This window comes from Periophthalmus magnuspinnatus, chromosome 3, assembly GCF_009829125.3.
Source record: "Periophthalmus magnuspinnatus isolate fPerMag1 chromosome 3, fPerMag1.2.pri, whole genome shotgun sequence".
Taxonomy (NCBI): domain Eukaryota; kingdom Metazoa; phylum Chordata; class Actinopteri; order Gobiiformes; family Gobiidae; genus Periophthalmus; species Periophthalmus magnuspinnatus.
The window spans coordinates 16,764,710-16,782,390 of NC_047128.1; the positions used below are offsets into that span (position 1 = coordinate 16,764,710).

The window sequence follows — 17,681 nt, forward strand, 5'->3', positions numbered from 1 at the left end:
CATCTCAAGACATCAGCCAGGAATTTAAAGCTTGGGCACAAATGAGTCTTCCAAATGGACAATACCCGAAGCATACTGCCAAACTGATTACAAAGTGGCTTAAGAATAACAAAGTCAATGTTCTGGAGTGGCCATCACAAAGCTCTGATCTCAAGCCTATTGAAAATTTATTGGCAGACCTGAAAAGGCATGTGTGAGCAAGGTGGCCTACAAACTTGGCTCAGTTACACCAGTTCTGACAGGAGGAATGGACCATGGAGACAGTGGCTTTAAGTGTAACAATTTATCAAGATGGAAAGAAAGGAGAGTGCTGTTTAGTTTACAATGAAAACATGTTTAGGAAGAAGGTAAGAAAATACTGCAGACGTGGTTCATGGTTCTGGTCTTACCTCCTGGAATTTGTGCCTAAAATGGATTCCAAATGAAATAATGTCTCAATGCAGCTTTATAACCTACAAGTCCATTGGCCTCCATCCACCAGTGAAACATGCAGACGCGTTGTATCAAATTCTGTCAAACATTTACAGACAAAGATTATGTGTGTTACTATAAATGGCTGATTTAACAGAACATGTGACCAATATAAAAACAGCACTCCAGACACTAATCCAATAAAAGGGTTTTCAAACTTGTCACACCAATTTGGCCTTCTGAGTATCACCAGATCTGAACCAGGGCTATTCGAGGTCAGGGGTGGAAGGTAATGAAGTACGGCTAGAAAAGTACTGTACTGAAGTAGAATTAAGTAGAAATCCATTTTACAGAGGGTACTTTTTACTCGTACTTCACTACATTTGAGAGGAGGTATCTGGTATTTGTACTTTCTACTCCACTACATTTTTTAACTTTTGTACTTTTCTTATGATTTGAGGCATTATTTTTCCCATGTTCGTGGTAATATCCTGACTAAGAGTTCAAGCTTTCAGCAAAATGCACAAAAATAATAAATGTTAAGAATATTTTTGTTGTTACCGTTGAACAAAATATGTACCATTTTATTTTATTTTATTTTATTTTATTTTATTTTTTATTATTTTATTTTATTTTATTAATTTATTTATTTATTTATTTACTATCAATATCACTGCTTTTAACAACAAACAAATTAACAGCACTTTACTTTTTACTCTTAAAGTACATTTTTAAACAGGTACTTAAATACTTTCACATGAGTAGATTTTTTCACTTGATACTTTTACTTTAGTAACAAAATTGAGTACTTCATCCACAACTGTTCAAGGTCTAAACTATGGCTAAAGTAGGTCTAAAATAGGAAAACACAATTGTTACATAAGTTCTAATCAAGGACCTATGCAAATGTGGGTAAAACTGACTCTAAATGAAGTTACACATTAGAAGAGGAGTCTGAGTACCTGAACCACAGTTTGAGAAACACACATCTAATACATTGCTCTTTGTGATGTGTTAGTTCTACTTCAGATGTGCAGATGTGGAATTTGTTGTTTAATTGTCAGATTTGTTTAGTTAATTTTAATGTGATATGTTTGTGGAAGCAGTTCATATAAGAGATAATGATCTGGTTCAGCATGTGTACATCTACAGTGGTGGAACATGTAAAAGGAGTAAAGTACTGCACTTAAGTAAAACGTGTAGGTATCTGTACTTTACTTAAGTACGTTTTACATTGAATACTTTTTATTTGTACTTGACTACATTTTAGAGCAGGTATATCTGTACTTTCTACTCCACTACATTTTTCAACAGGACTGAAAAGTAAAAGTATTTTTTATTATTGTTTGAAACGTGCTGAAAAGTTTATTTTTATCTACGGTACTTCATAATTTTAGCAAACAAAACACAAATAAAACCAGCCAGAAAAACAAAACAAAACGACTGATCAACTGTTTCCATTGAAATTCAGCACAAATCTGTATCAAAATCACTACATTTGAAGTTTTATTAGACCCTAAAATCTGTAAGAAATACTTTTACTTTTTACTCCTTAAGTATGTTTTTAAACAGGTACTTTAACACTTTTACTGAAGTAGATTTTTTCATGTGATACTTTTACTTTTACTTGAGGTCGGAAGGTTGAGTCCCGCTTGGCCAAGTTCTGCCATTGTATCCTTATGTATGTAGTATGAAAGTGGCGTGTGTGTGCGAATGATAGGTGGTGGTCGGAGGGGCCGATGGCGCAGATTGGCAGCCTCGCTTCTGTCAGTCTGCCCCAGGGCAGCTGTGGCTACAATAGTAGCTTACCATCACCAAGTGTGGAAATGAATGAATAATGACTATAGTGTAGCGCTTTGAGAGGCTTTGACAAGCCTGTAAAGTGCATTACAAGTGTAAGCCATTATTATTATTGCTCCCACTCATTTTAACTCTATATATTTGAGAGCACTGCATTTAACACACCTGAGCCTTGGTCATTTCTTTCTGTGATTAGTTTGTAGATAAAATGAGTTCTCACGTTGGCTTCTGTCATATAAATAATTAGTAAAAGAGTCAGGCTTTTGAACGGCTCTTTGAAGAGAACATATCCAAAAGATTCTGAGCCCATAAAAGAGCCAAAAGTCCCATCAGTAGTGCACTGTGTGTTGTGACCACAGGAGAGCAGTGTGACAGAAGAGAGCAGCCTGGATCAGAGCAGGTACTCGCAGTACTATGCAGTCATTACACAGAACATAGTACAAACAGAACATGCAATACATTTGAGTAGTGTAGCTCAAGAGGGTAACTCAAGGGTTGGCAAACTTTTTGACACACGGGCAACAATGATCCTAAAATTTGACAGAGGGGCCGGGCCTGGATATATCTGTATTGTACAAACTGTTTTCCAAATGCATTTATTAAATTAATAATTCATTTAATTCCAGTTAAATAAACACAGCAGAAAAACTCACATTCAGTTTTATCAAGTGCCAAAAGATAGACAACTTTGAATTTCCATGTGTACGAATTCTGCTATACAAATAAACTTGCCTAAATTAAACACAGTTTAGCCTGATCTATTTTAATATAATTTGGTCACGTTCAGCGGACCGGATTAATAAACTCAAAGGGCTGTGTGTGGCCCCTGGGCTGTAGTTTGCCCATGTCTGGGTTAACACATTTCCAGGAAGTTTTAGTTAAAGCAACATTGTGTAAGTTTCATGAGGTGACCTGTGTGATTCCATGGAAATAGAAAGGTAAACCCATACTTGGGAACATTCGCCATGGAGATTTGTTTCAGCCCATTCTGTGGAATAGTAAAGCCAACGAAACAACGTTCTCATGGAGACAAGCCGGTGGTACAAGTACAAGTCAGGTTTGTGGAGATGCAAGCCCTCTTACAGTAAGAATGCATATTTATTCAGATACAATAAAACATAAAAAATGAAAAAAAAAACATTTTTTGGGGCTATTTTTTGTTGAAAACTAGTAAAAGGATACACAGTGAGGCTTTAATTTTCAGAAATAACAGTTGTACTTATACATAACTAGTTCACTCATCATTCTGCCCTTATCACACAAAGAATTTTCAACATTCGGCACTATAAATATTCCAGATGGTTTTAATCAAATGAAGTGGAGGCAGCAGCACTTCAGCAGCTGTCAACAGCTCAAACACCTGTGTGTGTGTGTGTGTGTGTGTGTCTATGTGTTGGGGTGTGCGCGCGTGTGTATATATGTGTGTGTTTGTGTGCGTGTGTGGCGTTCACTGTCCTCTCAGACTATGGGATATTTTCATGTGACCTTAATGCCACGTTAGCACAGCGCTACATCAGTGATTACACTGGGGATGATTTTGGTGAATGTGAAATCTGATAATCCTGTGGGCCATGGGACAGTCCCGGAGAGAGGGAGAGAGGGAAAGAGGGAGGGAGTGGAGGGAGAGTGGAGGAGGAGTGGTTTTAGAGCAGAGGAACCAGGCTGAGCTGAGTACACCCAGGACAGCAGTGCGCAGAGACCTGCTCCTCCTGCCTCTCCTCCGCTCACGGGACTCCGGGGGTTCATGGGATGCACTATCTACGCAGCCAGCCATAAGGCCCTGCCCGCGGACGAGGCTCCAGGGCAGGGAGGCCGCTACTGCCAGCAACCCCAACACGGACACCTCCATGGGAACTGCAGCCAGAGGATAGCAGCCTACAGAGCCAGGTAGGTCCTGTCACTGCACCGCACGCCACCCACCTGCAGGGGGCGCAAACACAGGGCAAAGTTTGGGTCATTACAAAGAGCAGAGGCTACACAGTATTACAAGATACATGATTGTTACTGTGGTGTGATTACCAGTGTTAAAGAGAGTTGTTGTTTTTTTTTTTCTACCATGTTATAACATTGTTCCCTCATCTGAAACATGCCTGAAGAGGTTTTACATGTCATCTATGCATGTTTCAGTGATTTAATGATCTCTCTCCATATTCAAACCCTCCTTACATTTAGCAGTACGAGCCCACGCCTCTTGTACAGGACCCAACCTACGTGCTCCCATGCTCCCATGCTCTCGCACAGCCATTTTTCATAAACTACGACTTCACAAACCTGATGCAATAGTGTCATTAGTGGGATGCACGCTCATTCTGTTGTGATAGTGCTCTGAAAGGGGAGTGACTCAGAGCAGGGAGCAAAGGAAAGGGGAACTCAGAGCGTACTTTAGGGCTGCACAATTATGGAAAATAAACAAATAGCAATTTTTCTGACAAATATTATGATTGCAGTTAGATTTGCAATGTTTAAAAAGTAGGATTTTGCTCAGTTATCACATACTACTACAAACTATTCCAGTGGCATTGACATTTGTGAGAAGACTGAAATATGAATTGATAAACTAATGCAAGAAGCCCGATCAGCTCCGTTGTTCTCCTGGGGGACTTCAATGCCCATGTGGGTAATGACAGTGACACTTGGAGGGGCGTGATTGGGAGGAACGGCCTCCCTGATCTGAACCCGAGTGGTGTTTTGTTATTGGACTTCTGTGCTAGTCACAGTTTGTCCATAACAAACACCATGTTCGAGCACAAGGGTGTCCATCGGTGCACGTGGCACCAGGACACTCTAGGTCGGAGGTCAATGTTGTTTGTTTGTTGTCGTGTCATCTGACCTCCGACCGCGTGTCTTGGACACTCGGGTGAAGAGAGGGGCTGAGCTGTCAACTGATCACCACCTGGTGGTGAGTTGGATCCGCTGGTGGAGGAGGAAGCCGGACAGACCTGGCAGGCCCAAGCGCATCGTGAGGGTCTGTTGGGAATGCCCGGCAGAGCCCTCTGTCAGAGGGGTCTTCAACTCATACCTCCGGGAGAACTTCTCCCTGATCCCGGGGGAGGTTGGAGACATGGACTCCGAGTGGGCCATGTTCTCCATCTCTATTGTCGTTGTGGCCACTCGTAGCTGTGGTCGTAAGGTCTGTGGTGCTTGTCGCAGCGGCAATCCCTGAACCCGGTGGTGGACACCGGAAGTAAGGGATGCTGTCAAGCTGAAGAAGGAGTCCTATCGAGCCTTGTTGGCTCGTGGGACTCCTGAGGCAGCCGATGAGTACAGGCGGGCCAAGCGGGCCGCGGCTCGGGCAGTCACAGAGGCAAAAACTCGGGGTTGGGAGGAGTTCGGGGAGGCCATGGAGGAGGACTATCGGACGGCCTCAAAGAGATTCTGGCAAACCGTCCGACGCCTCAGGAGGGGGAAGCAGTGCTTCACCAACACTGTTTACAGTGTGGGTGGAGAGCTGCTGACCTCGACTGGGGATGTTGTCGGGCGGTGGAAGGAATACTTTGAGGATCTCCTCAATCCCACTGTCACGTCTTCCGAGGAGGAAGCAGAAACTGGGGACCCGGAGGCGGACTCGTCCATCACCCTGGCTGAAGTCACTGAGGTGGTTGGCAAGCTCCTCGGTGGCAAGGCTCCGGGGGTGGATGAGATCCGTCCTGAGTACCTCAAGTCTCTGGATGTTGTGGGGCTGTCTTGGCTGACACGTCTCTGCAACATCGCGTGGCGGTCGGGGACAGTACCACTGGAATGGCAGACTGGGGTGGTGGTCCCTCTGTATAAGAAGGGGGACCGGAGGGTGTGTTCCAATATGTTCGCATTGCCGGCAGTAAGTCAGACCTGTTCCCGGTGCATGTTGGACTCTGCCAGGGCTGCCCTTTGTCACCGGTTCTGTTCATTATATTTATGGACAGAATTTCTAGGCGCAGCCAGGGGCCAGAGGGGGCCTGGTTTGGGAACCACAGGATTTCATCTCTGCTGTTTGCGGATGATGTTGTCCTGATAGCTTCTTCGAGCCAGGACCTGCAACAGGCACTGGGGCGGTTTGCAGCCGAGTGTGAGTGTGTGGGATGAGAATCAGCTCCTCCAAATCCGAGGCCATGGTTCTCGACCGGAAAAAGGTGGTTTGCCCTCTCCGATTGGGTGGTGAGTCTCTGCCTCAAGTGGAGGAGTTCAAGTATCTCGGGGTCTTGTTCACGAGTGAGGGAAGGATGGAGTGTGAGATTGACAGGCGGATCGGTGCAGCATCTGCAGTGATGCTGTCGCTGTATCGGTCCGTTGTGGTAAAGAAGGAGCTGAGCCGGAAGGCGAAGCTCTCGATTTACCGGTCAATCTACGTTCCTACCCTCACCTATGGTCATGAGCTCTGGGTAATGACTGAAAGGACAAGGTCGTGGATACAAGCGGCTGAAATGGGTTTCCTCCGCAGGGTGGCCGGGCGCAACCTTAGGGATAGGGTGAGGAGCTCAGTCACACGGGAGGAGCTCGGAGTAGAGCCGCTGCTCCTACACGTCGAGAGGAACCAGTTGAGGTGGCTCGGGCATCTGCTCAGGATGCCTCCTGGACGCCTCCCTAGGGAGGTGTTCTGGGCATGTTCCACCGGGAGGAGGCCCCGGGGAAGACCCAGGACACGCTGGAGGGACTATGTCTCTCGGCTGGCCTGGGAACGCCTTGGGGTCCCACCGGAGGAGCTGGAGGACGTGTCCGGGGTGAGGGAAGTCTGGGAGTCCCTGCTTAGACTGCTGCCCCCGCGACCCGGCCCCGGATAAGCGGAAGAAAAAAGCCTGATCATTTCTGTACATGATGGCAGAGGTCTAAAGTACAGGTACAGTAAGTGTTTTCTATGAAGGCAGCATCATTAGGGAACTGTGTGATTTCAATGCAGTAGTGATATACTGTGCAGACATAGTCGTACCTACACAATATGCATTACAGTGCAGTGACCGTCTTTGATACAGGTGTTGTGCTTGTGAATAGATTCGAGTGAAACGGCCGTGAGAGGTAGGTCATATAAGAAGCCACACGCCTCCAGAGTCTCTATTCTTTTGTGTGAGTATTACATGATATGTCCTTCTTGTGCAGTGCAGACCCAGTCCAACCACAGCTGATAAAGTACTACATAGTTATGACGGTCTGAGTTCAGACACAGCTCTTTAACTACTGCACTGCTTTGAATATTCTCATCCGAAACTCTTTTGTTTAGACGTAATTATCCGGGGAGTCAACATTTAGTACAGTGTGTGCCATGTTCTCTTAGTAAGATTCAAATAGATAAGCCAGGTGCTTCATAAAAAATAGGCTTTCTTTTAAAATAATGGTTATTATTATTACTACTATTCATCATAGTTTTATTCAATGTAATAATTAAAACATGAACCAGTCTGTTTTACTGTTCACAAACAAACTTATTCTGATATTCCAATATGACATCACACTCTGATATATCACATTTCAATGTAACATCACATTCTGATATGACTTAAATTCTGATATTCTGATATTTCAAAACTACATCACATTTTGATCACAAGTTTTGCCTGCACACGCACTGGCATAATGTTATTTCTCTGTGCAGCATTTGAATTAAAACTAAAATGAGGTCAGCGTTGCCAACAGCATTATAGTCATAATCTGTGCTCATGTGTTAGAGTTCTTCTTTTGGATGAAGTTGGACTTGTGTACTTAAGTAGCATTGTGCTATTATCTATTCCGTTTAGCAAGAACAAAGAAGACATCCAATGAAACAAAAAACATATTTTGCATTTTTATTTAGTCATAAAAAATACCTTTATGCAAATCATAGTTTTATATAGGCCTAATATAACATTTTAAAATATGAACTAACATTTTCTACAGGTCATCATTGTCGGTTCTCATTATTTTTTTCAGTAATTTGCTTTTTAAAATGGCTAAAAGGCATATGTCAGCTAACGTCAACTCAAATATGATTCAAATATGACATCATATTTGAATATGACATCACATTCTGATATGGCCTCACATCCTGATAAGCCAGTGACTTCACATTCCGCTATGACATCACACTGGGATATGAGATCACAGACCCCAGACTGTGAGACTTGGCCCTCACCTCTCACACTCGCACGCTGAGTACTGGCTTCCCACAGGGCTGTGTGCTGAGCCCCCTCCTGTACTGTCTCTACACACATGACTGCAGCCCGTCCAGCAGCAGCAACCTCATTGTGAAGTTTGCTGATGATACAACCATGGTCGGACTCATTTCAAAGGGTGATGAGACGGCCTACAGAGAGGAGGTCCTGAAGTCGGCTGCTTGGTGCTCCGAGAATAACCTTGCTCTGAATACCAAGAAACCAAAACTTGGTGTTCTCATCTCAGAAAACATATCCTGGACTGAGAACATAACAGCTATCATCAAGAAGGCCCAGCAGCGACTACACTTCCTGAGGGTGCACAGGAAATACGATTTGGACCCCAGCCTGCTGCCCACGTTCTACCGTGCGTCTATCGAGAGCCTGCTGACATACTGTATTACAGTGTGGTACGGCAGCTGCAACATGACGGACAGGGAGAGGCTTCAGAGGGTGGTCAAGACAGCCCAAAAGATCATCAGCTGCCCTCTCCCCTCCCTGATGGATATTTACACCTCCCGCTGCCTCAGCAGGGCCCAAAACATTATTAAGGACAGCTCCCACCCTGGCTTCGACCTGTTTCACCTGCTGCCCTCGGGAAGGCGCTACAGGTCCATCAAAACAATGACCACCAGACTCAAAAAAAGTTTTTTTCCCTAGTGCCATAACCTTTTTGAATTCACGAATGCACTGACCTCGTACAATATTTAATATAGTGCAATATTTTTACTGAGTGCAATACTCAAAATTTAATACAGTGCAATATGTTTGACTGAGTGCAATATTTAATACAGTGCAATATTTATCACAGTGCAATAGCTAATACAGTGCAATACTTAATCAAGTGCAGTATGTGACTCTGCAGTATTTACTACCGGGTAATTGTAAATTTGGTTTGACTGAGAGTTGTAGTCTGGGGTGTTTTAATGTCTGGCACTAGCAGTTAATTATTTATTTTAGTTATACTGTGTTGTGAGTGTCCCATGTCTGTATTGGAGGGTGAGTTGTTTTTAATCTCGCTGTGCATGTGTATGGTGTTGTACACGTGTATAGTGACAATAAATGCATTCTCTTCTCTTCTATTCTCTTCTATTCTATCAGTCCTATCCTACATACTGCTCTCTTACCCATCGGGCACTACTCCCGCTGATTGAAACACAGTAGTGTCTGGTGCACTTACATTGTAGTTGTGAGCTGTATTGTTCTGTACATGGATAAAATGATTCATTCCCGTGCACATTGAGCCGTCGTTGGTCTTTGGCAGCGTGTTGGTTGAGGCAGGTCCTGTGCTCGCTCTAATCCTCTGGCTCACGCGGGCAGAGCCGGAGCGGTGCCGCGCGCACACGGACAGTCTCTCTCTCCCGTTAAACCCGCGCACACCGGGACGACATGGCGAATCCCCCACAGCATGAACCCGCCGTGCCTCTCCGGACGGACGCAGGGCCCGTGTGACTGATCGTGTGGCGCTACAGGGGCAAAAGAAGAGGACAAAACCCGGAGATTCTATGAGATTCAGGTGAGAAGAGCGCGTAGCATCAAGCTAGCTCCGACCAGCGCGCCCCGGCATGTCAGCTTAAAACTGCAACAGGAATGCGCCTTTTCCTTCTTATTGGATTTTCCTCTTTGATGACATGGAATATGATGGTCTATTTTACTATGGTCTGTTACAAATGACCAGAATACGAATAAATCACGCGTTAAATAGCTGTATTTCAGTGTGAGTGGAGCAGACTGTGAGATGTGCTCAGTGTCACTGTGTCTGATTTATGTGAGCTCTGAGCTGGCACAGATGTCACGTGTGAGCAGTGATGGGAACAACACTCACTTTGAAAATGTGTTTAGTTACAGAATACTGAATACCTGTATTATGATGTATTTCGTAACATATATTAGATTAGATACATTACAGAAGGAACATTCACTCACCCATATATTTTGTGCAGTCATGTACTGCAATATATTCCCTTGATTTTGATAAAGTAACTGTATTCTGAACAGCACCAAGTGAACAAGTAACTGTATTGTAGTGTGTACTCTGACTATTAGCACATATTCAGTTACTTCCCATCACTAGGTGTGAATAGTTTATATTCTCAATATTTGTCTGTGTGATCCCTCAGTCGTCCAGGTCTGATTCTTAGTAAAAACCAAAGTTAAATTTGTCAACTGGACGAAAAGTTGCAGGAGTAAAGACGTTTCGCTGCTCACCCAAGCCACTTCTTCAGTTCTAGTCAGATTGCTGGTAGACATTGCTTTATATCTATCTGAAGGGAGGAGCTAACTACACTGAAACTGTACACAGTACACAGCTATTGTTTACAGCCTAAATGGTCCTACATTCACCCTTAATGGGCCTAATGGTTCGCTCTATTGATCTCTTTGTTTCCTTTGTTTGCTTTGGGTCCAAAGATGGATTTATAAATAGGAGACAAATGATGTATAAGTCCCCCAGGCCTGTTCAAGGAAGGATTGTCTTTCCTAACAACAATAGCTTCTTTAACTCTCCTCTCAAACCATTTCTTTTCTCTGGCTAAGATCTCTACCTCACTATCTACAAAGGAATGGTTAGTTTCTTTGAGATGGAGATGTACGGCGGACTATGGTCCAAAGGAGCTCTCACACTGGTGTCGGTACATTCTCTTACGGAGTAGCTGTTTAGTTTCCCCATTATAATATATATATAATATCCATTTTTTTTCTTAAAGTGTTTGTAGGTTTGAAATAGACCGGGATCTCAAACTGTCTGAAAATTCTGAAGGTTTTCAGACACACCAACTGACTCATGGTCAGTTCAAAAATAAATATATCTGATGCACTGAGGACAAACTCGGAATGGCACTTGGGCACACACAGACCCGGGCCAAAAATATTGGTGCCAAATATTGACAGCGTTGTCAATAGCTGACTGATATCTGAGCCTCAGATATCACAGATACCACCACTGAAACTAGTGTGGCCACAATACTAACATTTCAAACTCTATTTTGATACTAAGGAATTCACTCAGTATTCAAAAAACGATTATAATACCACAATTAAGATAAAAAATGATACTGTTTGTTAACAGAATGTAATGTTTATATATATTTTTATCTTTTCTTATCAAGAGGTCTTATATTAGTTCCGTTAAAGCTCAAAATGACACTAAAAGCGGGAAAGCTCAAATTTGATCCTGTTAATGTTATTTTCTGCAGTATTGATACCTGCTGAAATGAGTATCTAGTTTTAATATTAGTTTTATTATCGATTAGTGTCTGATTTTTGATCTTTTGACAACTCTAATTGGCCGTAAAGGTTGTAGAATGTTACATGTCTAATGTACATGAAATAAACAAATAAATAAATAAAAATAAATGCGTAATAACCTTTCTTACCAAAATGACTAAATATATAGTTGAGCCTGTGCAGGTTAGTTAGCCCCCAGTGGAAACATGTGGAGCCTTGTGGTTGGCTTCAAAGACTGCTGTGCACAATGGTGAGTTATTTCTGGAGGAACCAAGCCGAGAACACTCTGTCTCTCTCAGGTCTAAGCACGGCTCCTCTGACCCACTTACACTCACTCTAATGGGGAGGTGTACGAACACAGGCTGCAGTATGGAGGATGTAAAGTCCATACTAAAGTCAACATAAGCCCTCTGTGTATGTACAAGGGTGGAGAGAAGTGACTGCAGGTGGTGACTGAGTCCTTTAATGATAAAAACTAACACAACAACTGTATACTAGTGTTACAGTGTTTGTTATTACTGTGCTAAAGATGAGGCATGGGATGTACTTCAAATTATTATTATGACCAGTAGAGATCGGCCATTAAGCTCTGCCGAGATTTTTTGGGCTGATATGTGTGGTCGATTTTGATTATTTTTGCCAAATTATATACTTTTAATATATACGACAAACTCACCTACAGTCCCTTTTACCACCAACCTTCAACAGAGCTGTGTCGTCACGTTTTGAGCAGTTATCTATTTGCATATTAGTGTTCAAATATAGGTTTGTGTTAACTCTTTAGGAAGCAGAAAGGCTAAAAAAATATATCGGCCTGAGCTGAAGATGCAAATATTGACTATCTTTAATGACCAGCGCTTTTTGCTTATTATTTGTGGTATCCTTGAGACTGCCTTAAAGGTCCTATATTACACAAAATGGACTCTTGTGAGCTTCATACCATGTTATAATGCCTCCTCATTCACGCATGTTTGAGTGACCCTTTATTATTAGTCTGGCTACGTCTCCAAAGCTCAAAATGCTCTGCTCCACCTTGTGATGTCATGAAGCAGTAGTTTTCAAGTTAACAGCTACATTTTACCTTTAATTCAGAAGAGATGGGCAATTCCAGGGCTGAAATGATCCAAATGATTCTAGTGAAGATGTGTGAAGTTTAAAACATAATGGAGCACTTCCTGTATTACCACATGACATCATAAGGTGGAACAGAGTGTTATACGTTTGAGAGTAGAGGAAGCCTAAATCTGCTTCAGTATGCTACAATTTGTGTTTTAATGTGGGCATGAAACAAAATACAACTCTTGGTAAGTTTTTGATGAGGAAACAACATTATAACATAGATCGGAAAATGGCGTAATATGGGCCCTTTAAGGAAACACAGTGTTGATGGAGTGTTCATAAGTTCGTAGCCAGGTTGATGCTCTACAGCTTATGAACGCACTGTTCCTGTGAGCGCCATACGAACGCCTTACAAACTCCCTAAGAACAATGCACAGTGTCTGAAGCACTTGGAGGGACTGTGTTTATACTTTGCAGTGACATCACACTGGTGGTGTTCTGTATGAATGATAATGGCAGAATGTTCAGCAGTTTCCGTGGTGACACAATGCGCACATTAGCAAACACAGACAAATAGGTTTTAAGATCTGTCTGGAAACGCAAGAAAAAATACAAAATGGATTTAAAAACACCTTTTCAGGACCCTGTGATCAGTACAAGCCTTCATGGTCCTGTTTAGGAGTTTAACGTTCAATAAAAAAGGTGACAGTGACTGACTGAAAACATTTTGGCTAATACTAGCTAGCTTGCAACTGTAATATGTATATTCTATTGGGACTTGTTTAACAGCATAAATCAGCTGACCTGTTGTGTTCGAATCAAGTCAGTGATTTCTGCTCAGATGTTAAAATAAAGCTCTAACAAAGCCTCAGACAGAGCAGTGCCTCTAGTTAGCATCACAGGGAATGTTGATGACATGAACTTCAAATTATAAATTAGTGAAAAATTATGACTGACTTTTTGTGCAACTAGCAAAAACTTGATATTTTGCTGCACCTGCCCATGTCTTCTCACGCTGATGTGTAGGAGCCATTTTGTGAACTTGTAAAGCAGAAGGCGCTGGGCAGTGACTGTGGTAGAGGAGCTTGGGATAATGTAGTTTTGTTTACCAGATGCTAGCTTGACTTTAGGTTTCTATTTGTTGTGTGTTCTGTATTAGTCACTGTATAAGATGAGTCATCTCTCAGGTGACAGTTCCCTCCAGTTGCTTGGATGTTCTGGTGAGTCTGTGCTATTATTAGTTAGCACAGGACAGTTATGTATCCTTCACTTTCTTGAATCTGATGATTCACAGCTTTTGGAAGAAATGTCTAAACTTATGATCCACAAATGTTGAACCTTATCATTATTTGCCAGGGATTGGCTCCACAAACTTGGCATATTAATATAATGGCTTAAAGCTGTTTCAACTGGCAACAGATTCTTTGGAGTTGAATAAAGGCAAGGCAAGTTTATTTGTATAGCACAATTTGTACACAAAGTAATTCAAAGTGCTGTACAGAATAAGAAAGATGTTAAAATCACAATACAACAAATCAAAACATAAATAATCAATATAATGAAATAATCAATAAATGATAATCATAAAATTAACATTAAAACATGTGGAGATATTAACAATAAAAATGTCTTATCTGACTGACAGTTAAAGTGAATATGACAGGTCATGTGTTTCTGATTATGACTTGGTTTGGTGGGAAAGTGCCTGTGGTAAATATTTATCATAGTTTTACATCAGATAAGTGGGAGTTTGTGGAGTAAAAGTTGAGAAGAAAATACAGGAAGTAGCAATGATTTCTAAAATGATATTCCTGTACCCATGTCATCAACACAGATAATTCCATGCAAGAGTTTTTATTTTAATTTGATACATTTTTTTATAGCAGTTTAAACCTTAATTTAACAAAATAAAGGTGTTGTTTTGGCCCTTGTTAAAATTGTGGTTGCTAGGTAACAGAACTGGAGTTACCTCTATGTAGCTCAATGTCATATCTGCTGTCCAGAGTCGTAGGTGAAGTAGTAATGATGATACATTTTATTAAAATTGTAAAAATAGAAATCTTAATGAAGTCTAATGGTATTTACTATGTTTTAGTGAAATTAGTGCTGTAACTGTAACCTTCATATTTGGTTTTGGGATGCATTGTCCCTATTAAATAAATCAATAAATATGCACTTTATACAACAAATTATTCCCCCATATAATTGTGTCCTCCAGTTCTATAGAGATATCGTAGAATGTTCTAATGTCACCAGAAGATCCTTTGGCAGAACGTGGAGGATTAAACAGGTGATATTCTCAGACCGTGGCTCAGTGTCTAGAGAAAGTGCAGCCTCGTCAACAACAACAACCTGAGTGACTAACAGCTCTAATGAGATTTATGCTTATTGGATTGAAGGAGGAAGAGGAGGGAGGTCTTGTGACAGTACAGAATGCCAGCAAACTTAACCTGAACTAACTTAAAGCTGCACTGCGTACCTTTCCTGCTGTTGTTATTGCTTTGCCTGCAATGTTTATAATATGGCAATAAAAGATCTATTTAGAATTAATGCTAAACATGTGTCCTGATTGTGAGTGGGGTCGCCGTTCCACTGATCGGACCTGTAACTTAGCCTGGCTGTGTCACCTTCTTGTCGCCATGGAGATATATTACTTTAATGCCATACTGTGTGACAGGAATTGTTGTCATGATATCAAAATCAATTTCGATACTAAAGAATAGGCTGCATATTCGATACTGATTTTAAAACCCAAACGATCATTTTAAAAGCTCTTTTTTAAACAATATTGTTATTTTTACCTCTAAACATTAGTACTTTCCTTATGTAAACCAACACACGGACTGCATTTTTCACTCACCAGGGTTCTGACTATTTTGGGTCTGGCAATACTGATATCACCATATGGCGTCCAATTAAACAAAATAACCAATATCCATCTGAAGTGATCAGCAATAGCATTTTTTTACTTTAATCAAAATAGATAACACATTTCAAAGCTATATTAGCAGTTAATATTGTCAATTGTAAATGCAACTCTTACATTTAAATACAACTAAAAGTGAATAAGGTAAAGTCGATTACTTGAACGAACCAAAACACAACTACAGGTATATTTTGATTGTGGTTAAATGCTTAAAGGTACAGCATGTAGCCTCAAGAGAGAAAAATTCTGCACATCATCTTATTTGGAAAGTATGTACACTGCGATCTACAATCACAACTGAACCTGAGTTGCTAGTGACACATACATGTTTTTCTCATTCTCAGTATATGGACAGGCCTCATGTGAAAGCTCAGAACCTCCAGAATTCACTCACTGAGCTGCAGAGGCTGCACTAGCACTAATTAATGAGTGGCTGCAGGTGCTGAGGTTTAGGTAGTGACCATTCAGATCAGAGAGAGTCCTTTTGAATGGTTTCTAAATCAACTGGATTCCAGCATTGAAATTGACACCCAGCCCAGTGAGGCTCATTCTAGTTTGTGATTGGATAATCATCTTGAGAAATAAAACAAAATTATAACATAAACAACATCATGTTCAGTATTTTTCTATTTAAAGACGGGATATTTTACTTGTATGGGATATTAATTAACTATGACTAACACATAACATATTTAGATCACCATGTTACCTTTTGTTGATTTGAAAATGCTATATTTGCTGAAAACAACGTATGTATTTTAAGTTTCACTTTGGTTTTGACGCTGTGAGTCCCCCCATTCTTTGCTCTGCGCGTTAAGTCCCTCCCCCTTCAGAGTGTTATCACAACAAAATCAGTGTGCATCCTGTTAATGAAACTACTGCACATCAGGTACTTATAACATAGTAGAAAGCTAAAAATGATCGATTTAGTATAATACCCCATCTTTACAAATAAATCAGCATTACAATGGTTACCAAGAATAGCTATATTTCATTTGAACATATTTACCTCGTGTCTCGTGTCTTGGGACACAGTTAGATCATGTTTTTTGAATCAAAATGCTACATACAGTTCCTTTAATTCCTTGGGTTTAAGTCTATCCAGCACTATAATTCCCTCTCCATTATGTGCTGTATCACAAAGCTGTCATTGAATTCAATGTGACGCTGACATCGGTCGGGGCAGAGCTGGGGATTACACCTCCTCTGTCTCAACTCTCTGACCTGCATCCTCCTTATACCTCCATTACATCTAGTGCACAATAACCACCTTAAACCCACCATAACCCCCAGGCACATTTAAGGTCCTCTGTATCAGTGCGTGGCCTGTGATAAGAGGACCCATGCTAGCTCAGACCAGGAAGTGCATGCTGTTTTGTTCAGGTCAGCGTGCCGTGCACAGTTTCTGGCCAATTAGAGATAATAGTGTGTAAAGTGCCGACAGGAGCGCATTTCGTTCAGCACCTGTAATTATGGCAGGGCAGGTGGGAGCGGCGGCCATTTTCCCAGAGGAGAGAGAACAGAGACTGGGACTTAACATACACAACAGAGCAATATGCCTCACAGCAGGTTTGTGTCGTTAGGAGTAGGGTTGCACTGCACAATATGAGAGAAAAATGGGATATTTGATCATATGTTTTGTCCTGTAATAATGATATTTGATTTTTATTTTTAAATTATATTTCATTGTACGTTTTTCCACAATAAGTTCTGTAAAGTTAATACAAAAATATACATGTCTTCATTTACTTTAAAATAAAATCTTCAGAGACTTAACCAAGGCTAATGTAGGACCCAATGGGGGAAATCATGAATAAAATCTGCAATTTGTCCATTTTTCTTTCAGAAAAAAGCAGTGCCTTTTTGTAAAAAGGAGAGGTTTTTGTTTTGCGATCTATGCATTTTCTTTATATATTGATTATTGCATCAGCCAATAGCAATATCAATATTTTCTGTAATACATTGTGCAGCTCTAATTATAGGCTCGACACATAGAGAGCGACAGTGCTCCTTCTCCATTGATTTTCAAGGGGACCTCTGTGACACTGTAAAAATCAGCTGTCTCAGCCTGGCATCAAGTGAAAGAAGTGCTGGTGAAAACTTAGCACTCATACTGACATGCACGCACAGCGTAATCCTGAAAGTAAAAAAATGTTCAGCTG

General features: G+C 41.3%; 1 protein-coding gene across 3 annotated transcripts in view; it reads left to right on the plus strand.

The window, feature by feature from the left end:
* The first annotated feature begins 3,886 nt into the window (after positions 1-3,886).
* The window catches only part of gramd2aa (GRAM domain containing 2Aa), a 53,055-nt gene continuing 39,260 nt past the window's right edge, over positions 3,887-17,681 (plus strand). Inside the window, exon 1 of one of the 3 annotated variants that reach the window (XM_033986407.2) lies at positions 3,887-4,098. In XM_033986407.2, the coding sequence (XP_033842298.1) occupies positions 3,956-4,098 (143 nt within the window). In that variant the 5' untranslated portion in view covers positions 3,887-3,955. Of the gene's footprint in view, positions 4,099-9,647; positions 9,826-17,681 lie in introns of those variants that run through there. The other 2 variants (XM_055220983.1, XM_055220984.1) reach the window with 2 other exon arrangements.